This window comes from Anticarsia gemmatalis, chromosome 18 (assembly GCF_050436995.1).
Source record: "Anticarsia gemmatalis isolate Benzon Research Colony breed Stoneville strain chromosome 18, ilAntGemm2 primary, whole genome shotgun sequence".
Taxonomy (NCBI): Eukaryota; Metazoa; Arthropoda; class Insecta; order Lepidoptera; family Erebidae; genus Anticarsia; species Anticarsia gemmatalis.
The window spans coordinates 10,641,222-10,662,954 of record NC_134762.1 but is presented as its reverse complement, the minus strand read 5'-3'; the positions used below and the strand labels follow the sequence as shown (position 1 = coordinate 10,662,954).

The 21,733-nt window shown below is 34.2% G+C and overlaps 1 protein-coding gene across 4 annotated transcripts in view; it reads left to right on the top strand.

Moving 5' to 3' along the window:
* Positions 1-21,733, top strand: part of LOC142980698 (uncharacterized) — a 157,284-nt gene that overhangs the window by 108,860 nt on the left and 26,691 nt on the right. For 2 of the 4 annotated variants that reach the window (XM_076126229.1, XM_076126230.1), the window contains one exon: positions 15,933-16,049. In XM_076126229.1, the coding sequence (XP_075982344.1) occupies positions 15,933-16,049 (117 nt within the window). Of the gene's footprint in view, positions 1-6,837; positions 6,886-14,494; positions 14,639-15,932; positions 16,050-21,733 lie in introns of those variants that run through there. The other 2 variants (XM_076126232.1, XM_076126231.1) reach the window with 2 other exon arrangements.

Genomic DNA, 21,733 nt, shown 5'->3' with positions numbered 1-21,733 from the left:
ATATTTTTAACTATCGCGGCTTGTACATAATATGTATATTAGGAGGCTAAGTAACAAAAGTCGCTCGGATCGATCTCTCAGGTTAAGCTACGCGTCCGAGGTTGTCTCATGGATTGGTGACCATATTATACATACCGAGTTTCTCCGTGTTTCGGAAGGCATGTTAAATTATGAATCTCAGCTGTCATTTTTCAAAGATCATGCGTACCAGACACCACACGCAGACAGGCGTACCAGTAGTCAGAAGCTTGAATTTCTGACAACTAGTCTTACTAGCGGTATCGTGTTTTAACCCAGGTTGCTGGGTTGTAGAGATCCGATGGGCAGTCGCTCCACGTAAAATACTGGAGCTGCAATAATAAATAACCTGTACTCAGTAAGATTGGAAGCCGACTCTTACATAGTTGGAAGAAAAACTACCCCCTTGGCGCAGTGGTTTAGGTCGCCACACCGCTTAAAAAAGTCTAGGCTAATAGGTTTAAAGAAAGGCTAGACTTAAGATTGAAAACTACACAGATAAAGTAAAATGAGTCAGTATAATGTAATGCATTGCGTAGGTGTCTAGTGTCGCGAGTGTGTCGACGAGTGGGAAGCGACTCACTTATTTGTACATAACAACTCGTTTCTGAAGGATATCGTGTATATATACGACAATCACAACGAAATATAGTGATAAAGAATTATTTTGTATCTTTATAATAAACAAATGATTTTGAGTTTTGTAAATTTTGATACCAATAAATAGTATCACGTTAGAGGAGCTCGTGGCTTAGTTTACAACAGCCGCACGGATCGATTTCTGAGGTTAAGCTACGCTTGCCGAGGTTGTTCCGTGGATGGGTGACCATCTTATACATATCGAGTTCCTCCGTGTTTCGGAAGGCACGTTAAATTGTGGGTCCCGGCTGTCATTTCGCAAGATCTTTGACAGTCGTTAACAGTAGTCAGAAGCTTGAAAGTCTGACAACCAGTCTTACCGAAGGGTATCGTGTTAATACCCAAGTAACTGGGTTGTGGAGGTCAGATAGGCAGTCGCTCCATGTAAAACACTGGTATCCAGCTGCATCCGGTAAGACTGGAAGCCGACTCCAACATAGTTTGGAACAAAGGCTAAGCGAATATATATCTTTATAATAAACAAATAATTTTGAGTTTTGTAGATTTTGATACCAATAAATAGTATCACGTGGAAATCGCAGGTTTGAGTTCCCCTCTTGACAAATATTTGTGTGACCTATACTTGAGAGGCTGGTTGCAAAAGTTCCCGCGACTAAGGATTAATATTCTAAATTGTAAAGACTTTAATTTGAAAAAAACTATTACAGACTTGACGTACCACTGAGCTACAATCTTCTCCCAGGGATGAGATCTTGAGTCCAAAATTGCCAAGTGCCGGCAAGGGACTTAGTAAAAAAATACATATTATTATTTTCTAAATATTAACATGTTATTTTAGTCCTTCATGCAGTGAAAATTGACAACAGAAAGTTTATGACTAAGATTAACAAAAATAATACCTTTACCCAGGCAAATCCTTTCACGCAAATCCAGTAGGGGGCAAAAACTAGTTATCAAATAGAAGACCATAAATAAATAATACAGCAATCTCAATCGTATTGGAATTCATTCATTATCATTTGTTAAGAATTTTCTTCAATCGTACACCGGTACCGGTTCTCAATAATTATTTCGCGACATTTTATCGTAAAATAACTTATATATTTTATGTATGTCCTTGTCATTTACCAATATTATAATGAGCATGTAATTTTGGCCTATTAACATTTTTGAGCTGGCCTTTGATCTTAAAACGCTTAGTTATTTGCAATATAAATTTTATGTAAACATATTTACAATTAGTTAGAGAGAACGGATACAGCCATGGACAAGTACCTAAATGAATAATACCCTCCTCTGCGTCGCGCAGTTGAGTAAAAATAGTGAGTTATGCATATGACGTTAAATAGTGAAAGATTACATTAACCCTAATCGGAAGGTAGTTGAGTTAGATTTTTTATCAAAGTTATATAACAACTAGCTGACCCGCGCAACTTCGCTTGCTCTCGTCAGAGAATGGGTCAGAAATTTCCACGTTTTTGTAACACTTTTTTACTGTTACTCTGCTCCTATTGGTCGTAGCGTGATGATATAAAATATGCTTTTTTTTCACGAAAAATACTCTTAAAACTATTTATATCTCATAATATAACGAAGTCGCGCTAAGGCATATCCGCCATTAAAACAGTTGCCATGACAACGGAATTTTGTTAATTTAATGTCATTATAATATTGATTATTCGCGACTTCGTTAGTCACCTGAATTTTCCCGGGAAATGCGTCATTTTCCCGGGATAAAAAGTAGCCTATGTCCTTTCTCGGGTATCAAAATATCTCCATACCAAATTTCATGCAAATTGGTTCAGTAGTTTAGGCGTGATTGAGTAGCAGACAGACAGACAGACAGACAGACAGACAGAGTTACTTTCGCATTTATAATATTAGTATGGATTCCACTGCTGGGCAAAGATATCATCCATGCCTTAGTCATTCCCTATTTCCTTTCCTAGGCATTTATTATCTGGATCAACCCGGCTAGATTATATTGTGTGATCTAGAGAACTGTTACAAACCTTGAACAGCAGACATCTTCATTGTCAAGTTATCGACATATCTTTTGTAAAGGAAGAAACAAAAACATTAAGTCAGTATGAGTCTAGTTCACTTTGTTCTAACCACCACGCCCATACCAACTTTTAATAAAAAAAAACTACTAGCCACCGGTCTAACAAGTTTGCTAAATCATAGGCCCGTTACAATTTAGACCAGCCGCGGCCATTATAATAATAAATTGTTTAATAAGTTTATTTATTTAAGCTCACAGGAAGCTCTAGTTTATTACTGGATCTACCGGTTTTTAAGACACGGTAAAATATTGGAGAAATTTGCAAGATGGTTTGGTTGATATTAATAAAAATGTGTAATACAGTTAGGTATATTTAATTTAAATTTTCTATAATTTCCGGTCACTTTCTTTGAAACAGTAGACGGTAATCTATCACACTGTAAAGTCAATAAGTATTATACCTATATGTGTATGTTTTTGGCGGTAACCATCAACCTAAAATGTACTATGTCTGTCTTATTCAAGAAGACCGTTGCCCTATATTAATAAACATACATAAAATGACGCCTATTTACTACAAGGGTGGGCAGAAATAAGATACGATACCTATATTTGATTAACTAGCTTCTGCCCGGAACTTTATACTTGTGGCCAGATTTCATACAGTAAAAATGATATTTTAAGTTATAAGGTACAGGTGTACCAAATTTCATTCAAATCCCTCCTACAGTACTTTCGTGAAAGAGTATCAAACATACATCAGACATGCATACACCCACCATTCCAACAAATTTTCGCTATGACATTTTTAGTATGAAATATCCGGATTTAAGTGAAACCGCTACAAAATTTGATTAACTTTGAACAAATCCTTAAGCACGACCTAGTAAAACTGGGTAACTAATAAGTATTCACTACTTGCATCCACAAAGTAAAACGGTTTACCTATATTCTGTTAGATCAGAAAACGTATGAGAAAGTTTTCTCATATCGCACGGAACTTTGAGCCTATGAAGGTATTATTGGAGTAACAGATACATAACAAAGAGAAAAAGTTATAGTCAGTCAATATTATTATATTATACGACCAGAAACCGAAGGCCTAGTGCCTTTAGTTTATATTGTCTATTTAAATAATACAGGTCGCATAAAATATTAGGTCGGGGAAAAAGTCTTTTCACATTATAGTATGTATGAACTTGTAATAAAATCTTTTCTCTACACAAAAAAGCTCGATATTTGGGTACCTCACGAGCTCTCTGAAAGAAACCTAATGAACCGTGTACTCATTTGTGATTCTTGACGCCAAAGAGATTTTATTACATGTTTATACATAGTATAATGCGAAAATAATTTTTCCCCGACTTAATAAATATTGACTGACTATAACTTTGTCATAGCTATGCAATGCTATTAAAACGCAAGAAACTTTACACCATATACAGATTAAAAGATACAAAATATAGCCAGAATCGCAAACTTACCTACACAGAAATACACATAGGTTGAAATTAAAATTTAACTACACCGCGTGGTCTGTCAGTTTTTTTGTAGAATTTGTAAATCTAATGTTAAAACTGTGCACCTACGCTGATAAACTAACGATTGTATCGCCGTACCGAGTATTTGAAATAACTTGTTAAAAATAGTCCTTAAAAAATCCGCTAGAGGCGCTGATATATGTCGCTTTATATCACTTGATACTCATCAGTAAAGTAAGATATTGCTTTGAAAGCTTTAAAAAATCTTGCCAATTACGGACAGCTGTTCACAAATGCTCTCTCTTTGAATAACTACGTAGAGACATGTAACACGTATCTTAATTAAACGTGGAAGTGTTTAATGTTAGTTAACTACCTCTTCTTCAAATATATCATTTATAATGTGGTGATGTCTCGCAGATTCTTAGGTTTTGTTTACAATTACGAAGAAAATATTGATAAATAATATTTTTTTTATGTTATAAATATATTTTCTGTACCTATAAGCTGTACAATTACTGATCTTGAGGTCTCGGGTTAGTTCCCTGAATTGGGTAAAGTTGTCTTTTTAATAAATATTTAAATATTTCTTAATAGTAGTTCGGAAATTGAAACGTGGGTGTATTTTATTACCCTTCCGCCTACACCTTCGGAGCATGAAAAAGCCTCATATTTTACCGTATTTCGCACTTAAGAACATCTGAATATTTCGGATGCAACGTTACAACTTAAAGCAGAAGTAGCTGAATCAAAGCTAAAAGAACTCCAAAGCTATCGTCATCCTAAAGAAAACAATCTTAACTATACATTAGAACAAAAAAAGTAGTAAGTACCAAAATCTTTTGTAACATGATATAAGACTACTTGTTTTACTGCGATTATAAAATGAGAACGCATGTACAAAAACAATGGGACTTTAAAATTTATAGTTACTACATAACACACTTACCTTCTAAACGTAAGATCGAATTAGTGTTCTGTCTTTTTCACTCTTATAGGAGGAGCTCGTGGCTTAGTTGACAACAGCCGCACGGATCGATCTCTGCGGTTAAGCTACGCTTGCCGAGGTTGTTCCGTGGATGGGTGGCCATCTTATACATATCGAGTTCCTCCGTGTTTCGGAAGGCACGTTAAATTGTGGGTCCCGGCTGTCATTTTCGAAGATCTTTGACAGTCGTTAACAGTAGTCAGAAGCTTGAAAGTCTGACAACCAGTCTTACCGAAGGGTATCGTGTTAATACCCAAGTAACTGGGTTGTGGAGGTCAGATAGGCAGTCGCTCCATGTAAAACACTGTTATCCAGCTGCATCCGGTGAGACTGGAAGCCGACTCCGACATAGTTTGGAACAAAGGCTAAGCTAATATATATATAGTTTTAAAGTTGTTAGAAAGGGACAAAATATAGAACTTATTTGTATTTATACTTTTGTCTTTAATGTAAGGTGTAAAACTTTTTATAGAAACGATTTTGTAACGCAAAGATTAATAAGTGAATCCTATTAAATATAATTCGCGTTATATCCGAAGTTATAGGCAGAGGAATATTAAAAACACCGTTAATATTAGTCGGTTCTATGTAAATAGAGGTGGGCCTAATACCATAAACCCCGGGCTACTATTGAAAAATATTCTAATGTAAATTTGAAAAAGACTATTTGCTTATACCGGGAATCGAACCCGGGATCTCGTGACCTGCAGACGTATACTCTACCTAATTTGTGCTTTTCTCTCAAGCCTAATCATCGTAACTTAATTATCTTCGTTAAATTAAACAAAATTTTCACAGACTCTCCCCAATAAACTGTCATGAAAGTAAAAAATATTGCTCTAAAAGAATTATCTGACTAAAAATCTAATGATGAAGATTTTAATGTACATTAAAGAAAATACAATAAATCAATGTTTTTTACAATAAGTACTCACAGTCACGCTAATAGAAGCACGCAATTAGAATTGAATAAAAACAATTATCTCGAGCACTCGTCTATTGATTGATAGCAGATCTACTGATGAAAATTAATCTACAATCAAATTCTCTTCATTCTCGCTAATAAATATCGCATTACAGGAAATAAATGCGCTACTGTACACGCATCTCTCAGCGCACATTATTTCAATCCTACGTACCGTCTCGCTTGCTGCCTCTACTTTCCAAAATTCTCTGCACATTGTAATATACACTCACACTTACAGTAGTTTTGGTTCTCTCGGTCGAGTAACACTGTCTTATAATAAAAAGTGAATCTCTAGTGCGAAATTTCAAATCTCAATTTCCATTCTCATATTCAGGATGAATCCTTTTTTAATTCGAATTTTTAATAAAGTTCGTTATTGAATTAACGGTTTAGAAAGTTTGTGTTTCGGTCTAAGGATTTGTGCTTTAAAACGAAGGTAACGCCGAAGGGTCATAAGTTCGTGAAGGTCTTACTTCAAAACCGGATTTTACAAAGTTCGGTTTAAACTTGTTTGGCGGATTAAAGTTTTAAGTGAACGTCAGTGATTAAGCAATTAGTTTGCAAATAGAGTTTCAAATTTGTTTATTGTGCATTCAATTTGTCAAATCATTTACTTTCGAATAATTTACTTATGAGAATGGAAATTAAAATTGTTTAATATTTCAGCAACTGTGTGTAAAGTAAAGGAAAGTGTTATTGTAGGAATTTCGCACTGTTTTTTTTCAAAATGGTGACTTGTCAAAAGACTAAAATGTCGCGATCATTATCGGAAGCAATACGGACTATTTGGAACATGGCCTGGCTGCTAGCGACCAAAGTGTTCTTGGTAATATTTTCAATATTTATTAATTTGCGATTTATTGCACATGCATACGTAAACCTATAAAAATCACGTTCTTTTCTATTATGTTTAATTTGTTATTTTGCATACACAAGGGTTACCAACATACAAATATAAGTGAAGGCGAAACAAAAAGTTCGTTTAGCATTTATAATATTAAGATTAAGACTGCCTGTTGTGTAGTAGCAGTATGTAGTACTGGTCTCGGGTTCAAACCTAGAAATCTCGGGGAAATCTCGGGGGAAATAGGCTGCTCGCTAATTTCTGTAGAAAACATTGCTCGTAAGTTATCATATGTATAATTGTATATAGGTCATAAATATATCCACTATGTATTTAATTTGAGCTAAGTATAGGTACAGGATAATGTCACTATTAGACTTTTCCTGTAAATAACGTGTTTATTGAATCGTAGTAAATGAATATAAATATGTGTAATTTAATTAACTTAATCAGGAAGGTAATGCAATGCGGAATAGTTTGCACAAATAATTACAGTAAGTCTAATGAAGAGCATATAAAAATGAGTGCAATTTAGATGATTTTATACTTTTAAGCACTTGTAAGCGAGCGTGATGGACTCAAGGCCTAACCCCTCACTCGTCTGGAAGGAGATCCTTGCCCAGCAGTATCGGGATTAGAAATATAAGCAATTTTAAATCATATCTATCTACGATATGTTGTAATCAGAAATATTGAACATTGAGTAAAAAAAATCCATACGATGCGAAGTTACTTTCAAATAGAACTTGGAAGACTGTAAAGTCCCTAGGCTGTATGTGGCTAGCTTGGTGGGATTAAAACCTAACTTCTCTCTAATTCCGAATGGTAAAGGTTGTCGATGTCCAGTAGTGGGACAGTCTTCTCCTTCTTATCGTATGGTTAGTGGTTAACCTAGTGTCAAAGTTGTTCAAGCCGCCCGAAAGCCTTTAACGTGTCTTAGCGAGTGTTATTTTAATTGAGAACAACCGGCACCGACTTTTTGCGTGCCCTGGAAAGCACGAAGGCGCCCTGTTCAAATACCACTTTGCGGTAACCCATCTATGGAATGACCGCGCCAAGGTGTGCTGAGCCCACAGATCGTTTACCGACCGGTGAGCGCTTATTGTAATAACACTTGAAACAGTTGCGTTTGCAGTTGTCCAACAGTGGGATAGTTAATTGTAATGTTTCTCTTAGTTATCTTGTTAACTCCAATTACTGATGTTAATGATTCAACTCTCGTTACGAAAGAATTTAAAGTTAAACTCTTTAACAAAAGTTATGACAGTATCATTTCATAACGAGTATACTAAAATATTATACGATGGCACACAAAAGAGAATGTTTTGTTACATTCTTCACTTATTTAATAAATGCATTTTAAGTATTTTGGAATTCCGTAACATTATATGACTAAAAAACTTACTGATAATATGGTGTACCTGCATTCTTCTGGATAGCAACTATGGAGGCCTTTGCGAAGCAGTGGGGTAGATATTGATTGAGGATAATAGTAGCTTAATGAGTACAAATTTTGAGGTTAAGCAGGGGTAAGGTTAAGTATGTTTTGGTAAGCTCTTGAAAACGATCGGTAAGCGTTAAACTTGATGATTGATAAAATTGCAATAAAAGTTACAAAGAGTTAGTATTTTAAGTATATCCTGAAAAGTGATATCAGCCATAAAATATATTATTTAAGAAACACCGTTAGCTAGTTGATTAAGTCTTAAGAATTTATAGTCAAGGGCGCAGGTTCGAATCCCACACGCCATAGTTGTATACGAACTACATGCATAATATATTAAATTAAAGTCTTCAAACATAGCTTAATGAATTGCTTATATTGTGTTTATAATAAGAAACAAATAGCACTATAAAATGCCGCTGATAATCTCTTTAGGTTAATATGATCATAATATTAATTAATTTAAATAGACCATAGACATTTTTCCTCATTGCCGAAGAGGTTAATGTCGCACGCTCTAATGAATTTGTAATAAGAATAGAAAAGATAATGAACACTCTATGGTCACCCACGCATTACTAAATAAAAATGGCCGCTTACTTTTTCTTTTGTGTGCAACGGAAATAATACTGTCATGTTTTCAAAACGTCTTATTTGGATTTTAATTAAATAATTAATTTGTGCTTCAAGTAGCTGTTAGGTTTTCCTGTTAAATTATTTTAAGTGTTTCTGGCATACCTATAAACACTGGTGGTAGTCAGATTGAAATAGCGACGGTTCGACTTCCAATTGTACTTATAAATAAACCCATAAATCAGTTTTTCAGGGAGTGTAAAACCGGTTTCTAGAACTAGTTTTGTAATTTAATTAAATTTTCTTACAATAACTAAACATCAGAGTATTATTATTATTTACTTTGGTCTTCTTGATGTCTCCTCTAAGTCACACCCTTTAGCTCAAACCTACCTCCAGCCTAAGCAGCACATTACCTAAGTAAAACCGTTCCAAAATTTCTGGAAATAGGTATGTTCCTCAATATAGATATCAGCCTTTAAAAGAAACAAAGACAAAACTTTCCAGGTAACTTAAAATACTATTTCATTAGACCACTCGAAATATACTGTAAAAGGAAACTGGCAATGTAGTCATTGCCACATCATTACCGGCATATTGTCCAACTTGTCAATGTAGAGTAAATTACATAAATCCAAAATGTTATTGTAATATTATAACAGGAACTCCTAATATAGAATTTGACCAAAATATTTCTGATTATGTAAAGTATATCCTAAATGGATGTGAGTTTTAGGTTATTACGTGCTTCCGATATTATGTAGGATTAGGTATATTGTTAAGTAAGAAGTGAAGTAAAATTCATAAACAGTATGTACTGCGGACTTTATCACGTAACTCAGTTGACAACTAGTGTACGTCAAATTTATGGTCACTATTGTACTGAGATACGTAATAGCCCTCCAGAGGTGCCATCACGTATTTCAGTTGAAAACTATTAGAAAGCCACTATGCTGTACATTGTTTTCTCTCTTAGATTATAGTGTTTCATTTAAGGCAAAATTAGAACCTACCATGGATTTTGAGGATATATATGTAGAAATATTTAAGTCCAGATCATTGAACAATAAATTCTTGACCGCGTAGATTAAGTATATCCGAGTATCCTTACAAAAAAAATCTTTAAAGAATTTTTGTAAATAAAAATAAATACTGTGGACGTACGTTCACAAAATACAAACATACAAACAAACTTAGGAAGTAAAGGATAACTTTACGTAATAAGTAGAGTGATTCTAATCTGACACGGATGTCTTGCTTCCCACGGAACAAAACTAGATAAAATAATTAAGAACACTTATATTTGCCGCCTAGTGTCTTTGAGCGAATGTATTTATTTATCTTTTGATGATAGCCCACCTATTTGGCTGTTATATTCTTTAATTTAGTTTCTTTTTAGATTAATTTATCTATTCAATAGCGGTTTATTAATATGAGTTCAAACGCTATTGAATAGATAAACTACCGCTATATGTACCTCAGAAACCGGGGGTAAGAGATTGAAATTCCACTTGCTTTTGTGATATTAAAGTGTATTTTATAAAAGCTGAGCTTTTTTAAAATATTATCTATTCTCTCAATTTATATTATGTTCTTTCGCGTACCAAGATTAATGAAACCACCATTAAACTAACATAACAAAGACGACGTCGTACCATCACGTGGCATGGGAGACGCCTTATTAAATATTAAGTAAAAAAAGTTAGCGATCTTTGTCAATGTAGCTTATGCTTTAAACTTCTATTATAAAGTTGCTCAAGCCGCCGAAAGGTATTAGACATGGTTTATCGGTTCTTATCACAATTGACAACGATGTAGCCGACATTTGGTGTGCCCTACAAAACACAGAGAGTTCTAGCTCAAATACCATTTAGCGGTTACCCATCAATAGAACGCCCGCATAAAAATTGCTTAACTTTCAGATCGTTTACTGACCGATGAGCGTAACTATCTACGAGCGCTCACATAAATAGATATATACAATATCGCTTATCTTTATTACTTGAGCCATTCTTTAAGAGAATACAATCTGTGAACTAGCGCGTATTATTTAATATTTTTATATCCATTCGTTTACGGATTTTTACGGTTCCACAGCGGTTTTGCAAGTTATACGTATTTACGGTAATAAACGTTAAATATTACGGTATCTTTGTTGTAACCGTTAAACTTTGGTTTTATAATAGTGACATACTGATACAACAATATTGTAATGTTATTGTTGTTGAAATAGCGTAACTAGCGAATAGAAATGAAAAAGATATAGAAATGTAGCTCGATTATCTATCACTATCGACTACCGACAACCGGCTAGCTATCGATAAATTTTACACGAAAATCTGTTCCGCGCCTCTACCGGACTCCGTAAGAATTATTTTGGCAGTACATTTTAAATGTCAAACTTTCGATACTCGACGGTACAGACTATGCAGAATTGCACTACGGGGGCCATTTATTTATAATGTCCCAATATGCTTTTAAATACCAAAATTTAATACATTTGACCTGAAAATCGAACTGTAGACTCAACCAAATAAGGCATTATTACGTTTTAAACATAAATAAATACATCCTAATGTTATAGCATGCTATTAAACAATGTGACATTTATTATAATATTATACGACGCGTGGGTGCACGCGTCGAAATTCATACCGTATGTACATTTAGAACAAAAGTTGTTTGGTTTCGTAATCGTTTTATTGATGTTTGATGATCCAATTGGAGGTACCGCGTCCTGGCCACTTTATGGTGACTGTTGAATGAACACCGTCAGGTTTTTAGTCGGTATGCCCAAATTTAAAGCCGGAACGCCTAGCCATTGGGAGAGCCCGACAGACCCCCGCTACCTCCCTGGAGCGGGACATGCAGTAATGCATTTTCCTGACGAAAAAAAAAGAAATAGTGTTGGATTCTAAATCTGATCCTTCTTTCATTGCTGGAGGCGATTTTTGCCCAGCAGTTGGACCATAATAGGGTAAATTAATTTTACCACTTTTACCCCCTTTTTTTATAAATTTCGATCTTCCAGCATTGTCTTCTTCTTAGTAACAAATTAAGATCTAGATCACTAAACAAGATAATGTTCTACATAAGCTACAAGGCTGCCCTGCGGTTGCGGTCGCATCTCGATACTTATTCATAAACGATCCGTATTTGCACCACCACATTGTTTAAGAGGATAGGCAGTAACGGGTCACGGTTATTGGGTACTGTTATGTCATTTAAGTATGCATGCATAATATAATTTGTTGTTTACATGGGGGCAGGCAGGGGCTAAAGAAAACTCATAATATCTCTATCTCTTCATACTTTTCATGTTTCGTCTTACATTAAATTAGATGCTCACCAGTCTGAAACAATTAGTAGGTTAAGCAACTTTCGGCGCGGGCATTCCAAAGATGGATGACAAATTTGATGCGTTTTTTCATTCATATGATTTTATAGCTGGTCTAGGCAATTTTAGTTATTCGCAGAACCTAGCATAACCTTAATACTAGGCTTGGAGAATCGCCAAAAGCTTGAACTTGGAATCAAACCGGTGAATATGAAAACATATAGAAAATACGGCGTGTTTACTATTTTTGTAGAAACCATAAAAACAGCTTTGGAAAAAGTTGTAGTATAATTTAACCTCCTAAAAATCACAATCCTTTGATACAAAACAAAAACAGCGTAAATTCGCATAGTTGTAAAATGTGAGAGTTTTGATACAATAAGCAGATGTGTGGTAACAAAGGCAGCCCATCCATTGTTGTGTTACAACACTTGCTTATGTAACTCCATCGAGATCTGCTGACCTGGTACTTGTTTGTTAAATTGTTTGACATCACGCTTTTTGTCTTTTTAGAGGATAAGCAAAGTCTACAATTCGTATTAATTATTAATTGAACTAGCGGCTCGCCCCAGCTTCGCACAGGTTACAACGGGTTAATCTTAACTAATTATGCACTCAAACTTTTGCAAATCCGTTCGCATCATCGCAAATTTGTCGACTAGCCGATTGTCGGTAGTCGTTGGTGATAGAGAATTGAGCTACTGTTCTTTTAACGAAGGTAGTTTACTAAAAAACGACCGTGTGGTGCTTGCTGTTCGAGCTCAATGTTCATGCATCAACTACAAAGCAGATTTGCTGCAGATTTTTTTATTACAGAAATGATAAGCCTCTCATAGCAATAATACCTTCGAAATAGAAATGGGCTTTTATAACTATAGGAATAGGGATTCGTTAGAAAAGTCATTGTCTTTCATACTGATTTAACTAAGCATATTCAAATCACATTTTGAATTAAATTGTTGTATTACAGGGAGTCGAACGTTTACGTCATTTATGCCCGTCAGCAGTTTTGAAAAGTTATAAATAAATGCATAATCTTTTATTATTATTCACCATATTACTAATATACAATAAATAACGTCAGCTGATTAACAAATCTTGCATATCAAGTAGTCAAACCCGATACGGTTGATGAATCAACTCGTGTTTCATAGATTTTACGATAAAATGACTTGTTTTAATCAAATAATAATGTAAAATTAACATTATACTAGCTCTCTAAACGTGACCTGACCGTATTTCGATTATGAGCGGGACTTAAAAATTCACAAGCAGTTAATAAGCTAGAAAAGATGCCACTTGTCTAAACGCACTTCATTCCCGGAAAGCGAGACAAATGTAGGTACCTGAAAGCGGGACATATCTGTCCGAAGCGGGACATTTTTGCTCGCCGTAGGCAGCAGTACACAAAATCCGAAAGCAGGACAAAAGGGCCGAAAGCATAAATTACATTAAATGTACTTATTTTATGCTTGAAGCCAGTAGGATTATTTTGAAGGAAAAAGACCTTTTCTCAGCAATGGGAGAACTCCTACTATTGATAATTACTCGGTAATGGTGGGGAATTAATAGGTAACTGGGTTGTGGAAGTTTGATACGCAGTCGCTTTATGTAAAAAGCACTAGTGCTCAGCTGCATCTGGTGTGAATGGAAGTCGACTCCAACATAGTTTTAAGCTAGGCTGATGATGTTAGGAAATTAATTCACGACTTGAAAATCTAGACTATTATAATGCGTCTTTTATTTTCAAAGGGTTTGTTATTGACAATGAACCCTTATCACCAAGAATTCTCCAACCCTTCCCAGCAAACTGGTTTTAACACTAAATGATTTTAACCATTAATGGTTTCTCAGTAAATAATGTTATTACAACAAATATTCCCTGTGTTATCTCGCTATTGTTCTGGTTTACTGCTAAATGAATGACTAATGTTCATGTTTCATATTTATTTTAATACCAGTTAGTTGATCAATGCGCTTCGACGGGAATATACGTAATTACATTTTGTGCAAAATACGTCAAATGCCAAATAATAGACAAACTTATTTTCCAAGTGTTCAGTGGTTACAAAAAATAAAAAAGTAATATTTTGAAGACCAACAAATTTTCCGAGTGTACAAAGTGGTTAAAAAATAAAAAAGTTGCATTTTGAATAAAGAACACCAACTGATTCAACATAAATAAAATTATTTAGATTTCGAACGACTATAGTTTTATGTTTGTTTTTTTAATATAGGTCGAAGTAACTGTGTAGTGTTGTGCCAATAATGTCAAAATAGTGTCAAAAAGTGTTTTTTTAAACTAGTGTTGTGTAGTTATGAGTCAAGGATGGAAAAGAAGATTCCGATGGATCCGAGAAGGAAAAATTGTACAATTATGGGTGCGTTGCCTACATGTTTGTTATTTGTTACACGGTTTTAATAATTTATTGTGGTATATTCTTCGTATTATTTTCCTTAATGTGTCTGGAATAATGAGGAATTTACCTGTATAATTTACTTAGACTGTAACAATTTTAGGTCTGAGAATTAATTACCGAAAGAGCTGTTGTAAGATAATAGGGTATATATTCTGTACTGTTATTTAGCTCTCTGACACAATCTCAAAGAGCAAACATAAAAATAAATAAAGATAATATAAAAATGGTGTAAGCACGGATTGAAGACTTGTTGAGGAGGAGGAGAAGAGGTTGATGTATATTATTGTATATTCTAACCATATTAAATTGGGTTTCTTTTGAGTATTGATTCTGTTAGGCATAGGTTTATATTTGTTTATAACAAAATTTTCCTTCATTTCACTGCCTATTTTGTTCAGTACATAGGCAAGGGAAGTTTGTAAATATCGTACTAACCCTCGGTTTTTGAGGTACCATTAACGGTAGTTTATCTATTCAGTAGCATTTTTTTTTTGTATGAGTTTTAACGCTATTGAATAGATAAACTGCCGTTATATGTACCTCAGAAACCGGGTGTAAGTGACGTTCTTTAGTCTCTGCCTAGCCACATTAGAAAAAGGTGTGATTTTATGTATGTTTGTATGTAGTATGAAATATCAAAACAATGAGTCAGTCCCTCAAACGACAAAATGTAATGATTTTTGTATAACAACTGTGTTATGACAGATAGTGTGAAGGAAGTCGCGTTGTTATCAATGGCCATTCGACGTAATTTTGTTTTATAACTAAATCTGTCATGTTGGTTGTTAATGACACCATTGTGAACGGTTTGTTGTTAAATTTACTATAGTTTGTGAATAATAAGGTCGGTTTTATGGTCAAAAGACCTTATTGTGTTAAAAATCTAACAAGAACAAATCAAGGCTTCAGAACTCCGTCCTTTCTGGAAGATACCTACCCTTGAGGAATTGGGACTAATATAAAGGCCTTCCGAATTAAGTAAGACGTCACCACTATGGTAGAGTTGTAAGTCCACTATACACAGAGGACAAAAATGGAATCTAATTTAACTAAGTACTACAGTGAAACTTACGACTAGGCACCAATTAATTGAGTGCATTTAATTAACACAAAATACCCAGGTGCATACATTTCAAACAAAACATACCTCTTGAACCCTAAGATAGTAAACAATATTAATTTCAAATTTACCTTAAACACAAATTATCCTGTACCAATGAACGGTTTGTCTAATGTTTCCTTATGTTGTCGCTAGGCGGAGTTAGTGGCGGCAGTGAGGCGGCGGGGGCGCGGCGACGGTAGCGATGATGATGACGATCCTGGTCTACCGCGGAGTCCACCAGCGTCACCTCCTACTGATAAGGCTGATAAGGTAAGAAACGTTGCTTGTTTACAGCTTATTGAATCTATAAGATTATTAATAAGAATTTCTTGCATTTTTATTCACTTGGCCTTACATATGAGTTTACAAAAATTTAGCCACATGCCGCGAAAATTGTCTAAATTACATTTTCAATTTAAGGCTACTTTCAGTCAACGAATATAGTTCGATATTATAGCGAATATAGCGAAAATGTTATGATTTGTTGTGCTTTAAGAAGAACGCCATCTGTTGTAAAAATATTGAACTAATTGCAGTGTGACTATTGTAATTAGTCGAAATTTAATTAACGAATGAAATTTGCACGTACACGATGTTAGAAATTAAAACGCGTCATTATACTTAAACACATTTTAAAAGTATAATTAAGTTGTATTTTAATTGTTTAAAATGTTAATTAAAAATGTACAGGTAGCGTCATCTAGATTAGTTGCGTCCAAAGTTGCAGTAACACGCATATAGATGTCACTAGTAGTAATTAAAGTCGCAGCTAAAAAATAAAATAGTAAGAACAGTGTATTATTATAATAAGAAAAGTCACCAGTATATTAAATAAGATATTTCGCTAATACGTTAAGTAAGCAAAAGTGAGCAAATTAGTCTGCTAAAATTAGTAATAAAAGCAGTAAGCCTGAAAAGTTAGTCACCCTAAGTAGCTTAAGTGCTATTATTATAGAGAAACCATATTAAGACCGTTTTTTTAGTACATTTCTGTCGAAACTACCGTTTTGTTCCCCAACTAATATCTATTATAAATAATCACATTCTAATGAGTACGAGGTATTTGATATTTTTGTATACAAAAACCAGTGAATGAAACTTTATGAAATTTTGCATTTATTCGCAGAGATCCTATTATTGCAATAATATTTAAATATTCAAAATATTATCCTTTTATCGTGGAAGGTATTGTAAAATAGGAGAGAAGCGATAAATTCGGTAATTGAAAAAAATGTGACGAAATTTTGGTGATTAAAATGTCGGAAATTTATTTACACACATTTTTCATCCGGAGTTTTATTAAACGAAGTCGCGGATAAAGAGTAGCTAGTATATTTTATAATTAGAACGGTTAATCCGTTCCACGGTATCGTAACACTAAGCTTTAATTGGATTATGATGGCAGATTTACATTATCTTTTACGTAAACTAAGCGAATAGTGTAAATATGGCACAAATTACTATTGTAAGGCTGCGTACTTATACTTAAAACATATTTTTCCTTAGTTTATTTATAACTGGCTCTGGCTGCGACTCTCTCTCCGTGAACTATAGTTATTATAGGATATTTGGGCTAAAGATTTATTATCTGATAGTCTTTGGACGAGTAGATCGATATCATATATTATGATGCTCACTATCATATGTCCTTTATCTCAAAGTATCCCTGTATAAAATTTCATCAAATTGAATCGATAATTACAGTTGCTACATTTATCCCGGAGAGTTATTAGTTGCGTGTGCGCGTGTGGTCTATAGTCCCCGCATGATTTTTGGGATAAAAAAACTGTCCTTTATCCTTTTTCAGGAGTTAACTTGTCTTTAGCTTTAGCACAAAATTTCATTCAAATCGATTCAGTCAGTCTAGAAGAGATTTCAGTTGGTTTTCTATAACAACCGTTTTTCTGTAAAATAGAATCATTTAAAACTTACTTAAGTATGTACAATCCCGGAATTATTTAAGAATTCCCCCTTACACTAAAATATATGCAAGAAGCTAGTGATAAAATCCTTATAGAAACAAAAGTAAGGCCGTGTATTATTTGGGCTAATCTGTTAATCCTAAATTGGTCTATTGCGAGATAAGCTCTTACGTCACTGATAATACGCGGACGGTGTTATTTGATACTTTATCATTTCAATATTATTTTTATAGGATTTCTTTCACGGATCTTGTTGTTTTTATTCTACGTTTATCCCGCGTCTTTGGTCGTTGGTATTGGAGACTGTTAGCCCAGTCATCGTATCGGTTACTGGTTAACCTACTGTCAAAGTTATTCAAGCCACTTTACCCTTTATCCTCAGTTATAGACTATCCTCTTTGAAGACTACAACCGGAACCAACTTTTTACGTGTCCTTTAAAGTACGGAGACGCTTAGCTCAAATACATAGTTAATCTTTTGATTATATATTGTCCGTTTTTCATAAACGCAATTGAAAATTAAAGCCTATTATTTGATTATCCGATGTTTCGATCGAATTCCATCGACCGTGGTCACGGGCTGTCATTTTTTTAATTCTTTAACCACCCTACTATTACCTATTTTTAAGTCTCTAAAATAATTTTATCATCAAACTATCTACAATTTTATTGCAACCCGTATATAAGGCGTTCATGTTGAACACATATATCGTTAACATGTAACCTATGTATAACATAAATCATGAAACGCTGGTTGATTGAACATTGCGCAGACGCAGTGAAAGTGAGTGCGAGGTCGTTACTTCTTGCACTCACGTTTATTTAGGTTTCTGCAGGGATTTGGGCAATGTGGGGTGGGATTTGAATAAAGGCTGTGATGTGTGTTGAAAATACTTAAAAATAAGTTACGGCTAACTCTAGTAACACGAAGGTTCCGATAAAATTGCTGTGGTTTTGTGACTATGCATCCTCTCTTAAAATTATAATGTATTGATTTTATCACTTGACTAGTTGACCCACGCGACTCCTCCCACATGAAGTAAATAAGAAATATATTAAAGACACATAATATGTATATATTATTTGGATCATTGAGGCTTTGTTTGTTCATTAATCACAGATTGTTGATGATTTACTAAGTTACAAACAGACTTTCACATTTTTAATATTAGTATGATGATTAGAACATTGTAGTTTTAATAAATATTAATTGCAGTAAATCCTAAGTTAACTCTAATCACTTGATTCCTAGAATAAACTTAAACTACAAACTAAATCTAGTTAAGATCTAGCTAATTGCGTTATTAGTACTACAAACTTACGACTAACACTTTAGATCTCCTAAGTTTAGAGCTAAAGTTTGAACTAAGTTAGAAACTAGAAGCTAACGAGGAAAGATTAGATTGAGGTTTTTATTTATAGATTTGTAAGGAAGAATAGTAGAATACGTAATATGTTGGAAATAGCTGAGAAAATGAGTAATTTGTTTGCAAAATTTAATATTGAAAACGCTGAAATAAATTGTTAGTTGTTTATTTAGTTCAATAGTTGACTGGTACAGAATGCCTTGACGTAAGTATGGCTATGTACCGTTTCTGTATATGAATTGAAATAAATAAATTCGTGATATACCTTATAATAGGAATTAAAAAATGAATACTTCGTAACTTAAAACTAAACACTTTTCTATTACATTTATAAACCGGTGTGACGGTAGATCGATATTTCCACGACCGGCCGTCTGTCTGTCATATTACGGCTGCTAAAGACTCTTACTACCAAATTATAGTCAATAGAAAGCATTTAAAAGAACTCAAAAAGTATTCGACCCGGGTATCGTATCTTAGACCTTTCAATACACAACCACAATACTACAGACCCAATCAACACAATATACAATACATACATATTCAAAACCTGTCTATAATAACTCATAAAAACTACACCCTATTTAACAAACCAGCCACGTAAAGGCTAGACTTAGTACAGTCTCACGCGGTCATTACGTTGTAACCAATATAGATGGCATTGTTCATCGGTCCCGTTGCAACGGTGCCTTTGTTCACTGCCTACCACTTTACATGTGTATGCACTATGCTGCATTTTCGTTCAATAGCTGGGAATATAATGATTTGAGACAGTGTTTTTCAAACTTTTTAGCCTGTAGACCACTAGGAAACAAGGACATTTTTGAAGACCACCTAAATAACCCAAAAAACGTCTTATATACATACATTATATTACGTCTGTTATATGAAATACGCCAACGTTTCGCTATTTAACAATGTTAGTCCCATGTAATAGGGGACGAACCTATTGCTGTATACCGAGCACGTTACCAAACTCCGGGCTACTATTAAAAATTATTGCATTATAAATTGGAAAAGACCAAATAGCTTATTGTCGGACCGGGAATTGAACCCGACACCTCGTGATCAGAAGTCGGAAACTCTGCCGACCTTGACACAGATGTAATCTACTTCTTGCTATGTCATTTTGGCATATTATATTACTACTTCAAATATCCATAACTAACAAAAACAAGTCATATTTCAACAAAACGTTAGACCCCCATACACATACTCTAAGACCCCCAGGGGTCATCGAACCTCAGGTTAAGAAACTCTGGTTTAAGGTATACAATGATTAGCTACCTGCTTTGTTAATAAAGTGGTATATTTTGTTGTGTGTTTTAAGACCAGTAGTGCTATTTTCTACAGTGTACTATTGAATACCGAGAGGTTGACATATGAAATGTACTTCAATATTAGTTCCAATGGCACCCACTAGAGGCGTTAATCAGATATTCACAGTCACCAATAGCTGTAGGAAGTTACCCTAAAGAGAACGCTAAAAATATTTGCTTTTACTCATATGATATACTTATTTATTATTACTTATATCTAAGTACCAACTGCAACCAGGGTGTAAGATTACCATCATATTGTGTGTGAATAACAAACTGGTTGACAGTTTGACGATTTTTGTATGTATTTTTTAATGTGATGTATATGAATAAACGTTAAAAAAAAAAAAAAAATTTCCTTTTTTATCGTCAGTCCTCTGATAAAAAACCTCATAAGAACACATACAAACATACATAAAATCACAGCTTTTTTACATATTATCATATAATATTCCAACAGAAATTGAAAAACCTTTACATTAGTTTACTTTGCCCAACTTATATCGACACTACTATATTCCACAGACGCAGTCCATTATAAAACTACAATATAACAAGTACTCACATATTTATAAATAAACAGTAATTTCAAAAAGAATCGTCCACATTCCACCCTCGCCCTTGAGAATTAATTAACAATACGGCTGGTTGTTCAACATTTTTGATCCATATTTAAATAATCGTTTCACTAAGGGTTTCTTAAGGCTTGGTATGTAGGGACTAGCTTTACCGTTACATGTCGGATATAATTGACTAGTTTACAATAAAAGTATATTAATTGAATGTATTGAATACTAGTTTTTGCTCACAGTTCTACCTGCGGTATGTTTTGGTTAAAAAGAGCTCTAGTTCGCAAGATATAGGTAAGGTTTCAGCCTGAAACACTTTATATCACCGCGTTATGTTTTGTTTGATATAGGCTATAGATTGCAGGATGTAGGTAGTGTTTTACCCTAAAATAATTTATCTCATTTACTGCAATCGGTTCCTGCAGATTTATGCTCAAAATCAATTTATTTCATTATGTTCTGAAAATATATCGCAAATCTGGAAACTTAAGCACTTGGTTTGTAAGACTATATTCATTTTACCTTACCAAAAGTACGAAACATTAAAATATTACTATTTTACAGCTATAAGAGTTATAGAACAGAGAGCGTTCCTTTTCCACTTTGGCAAACAAACTCATGCACAATTTCAAACTGGCCATCGTAACCAAATATCGGTCAGAAGGACATTAAATTCGCTATTTGAACAAAACCAGCTAATCCCTACAACTTCGGAACTAATTAGTGAGTATAATAGGATAAAATAAATCGATAGTGCTATGACACGTGTGACGTAAG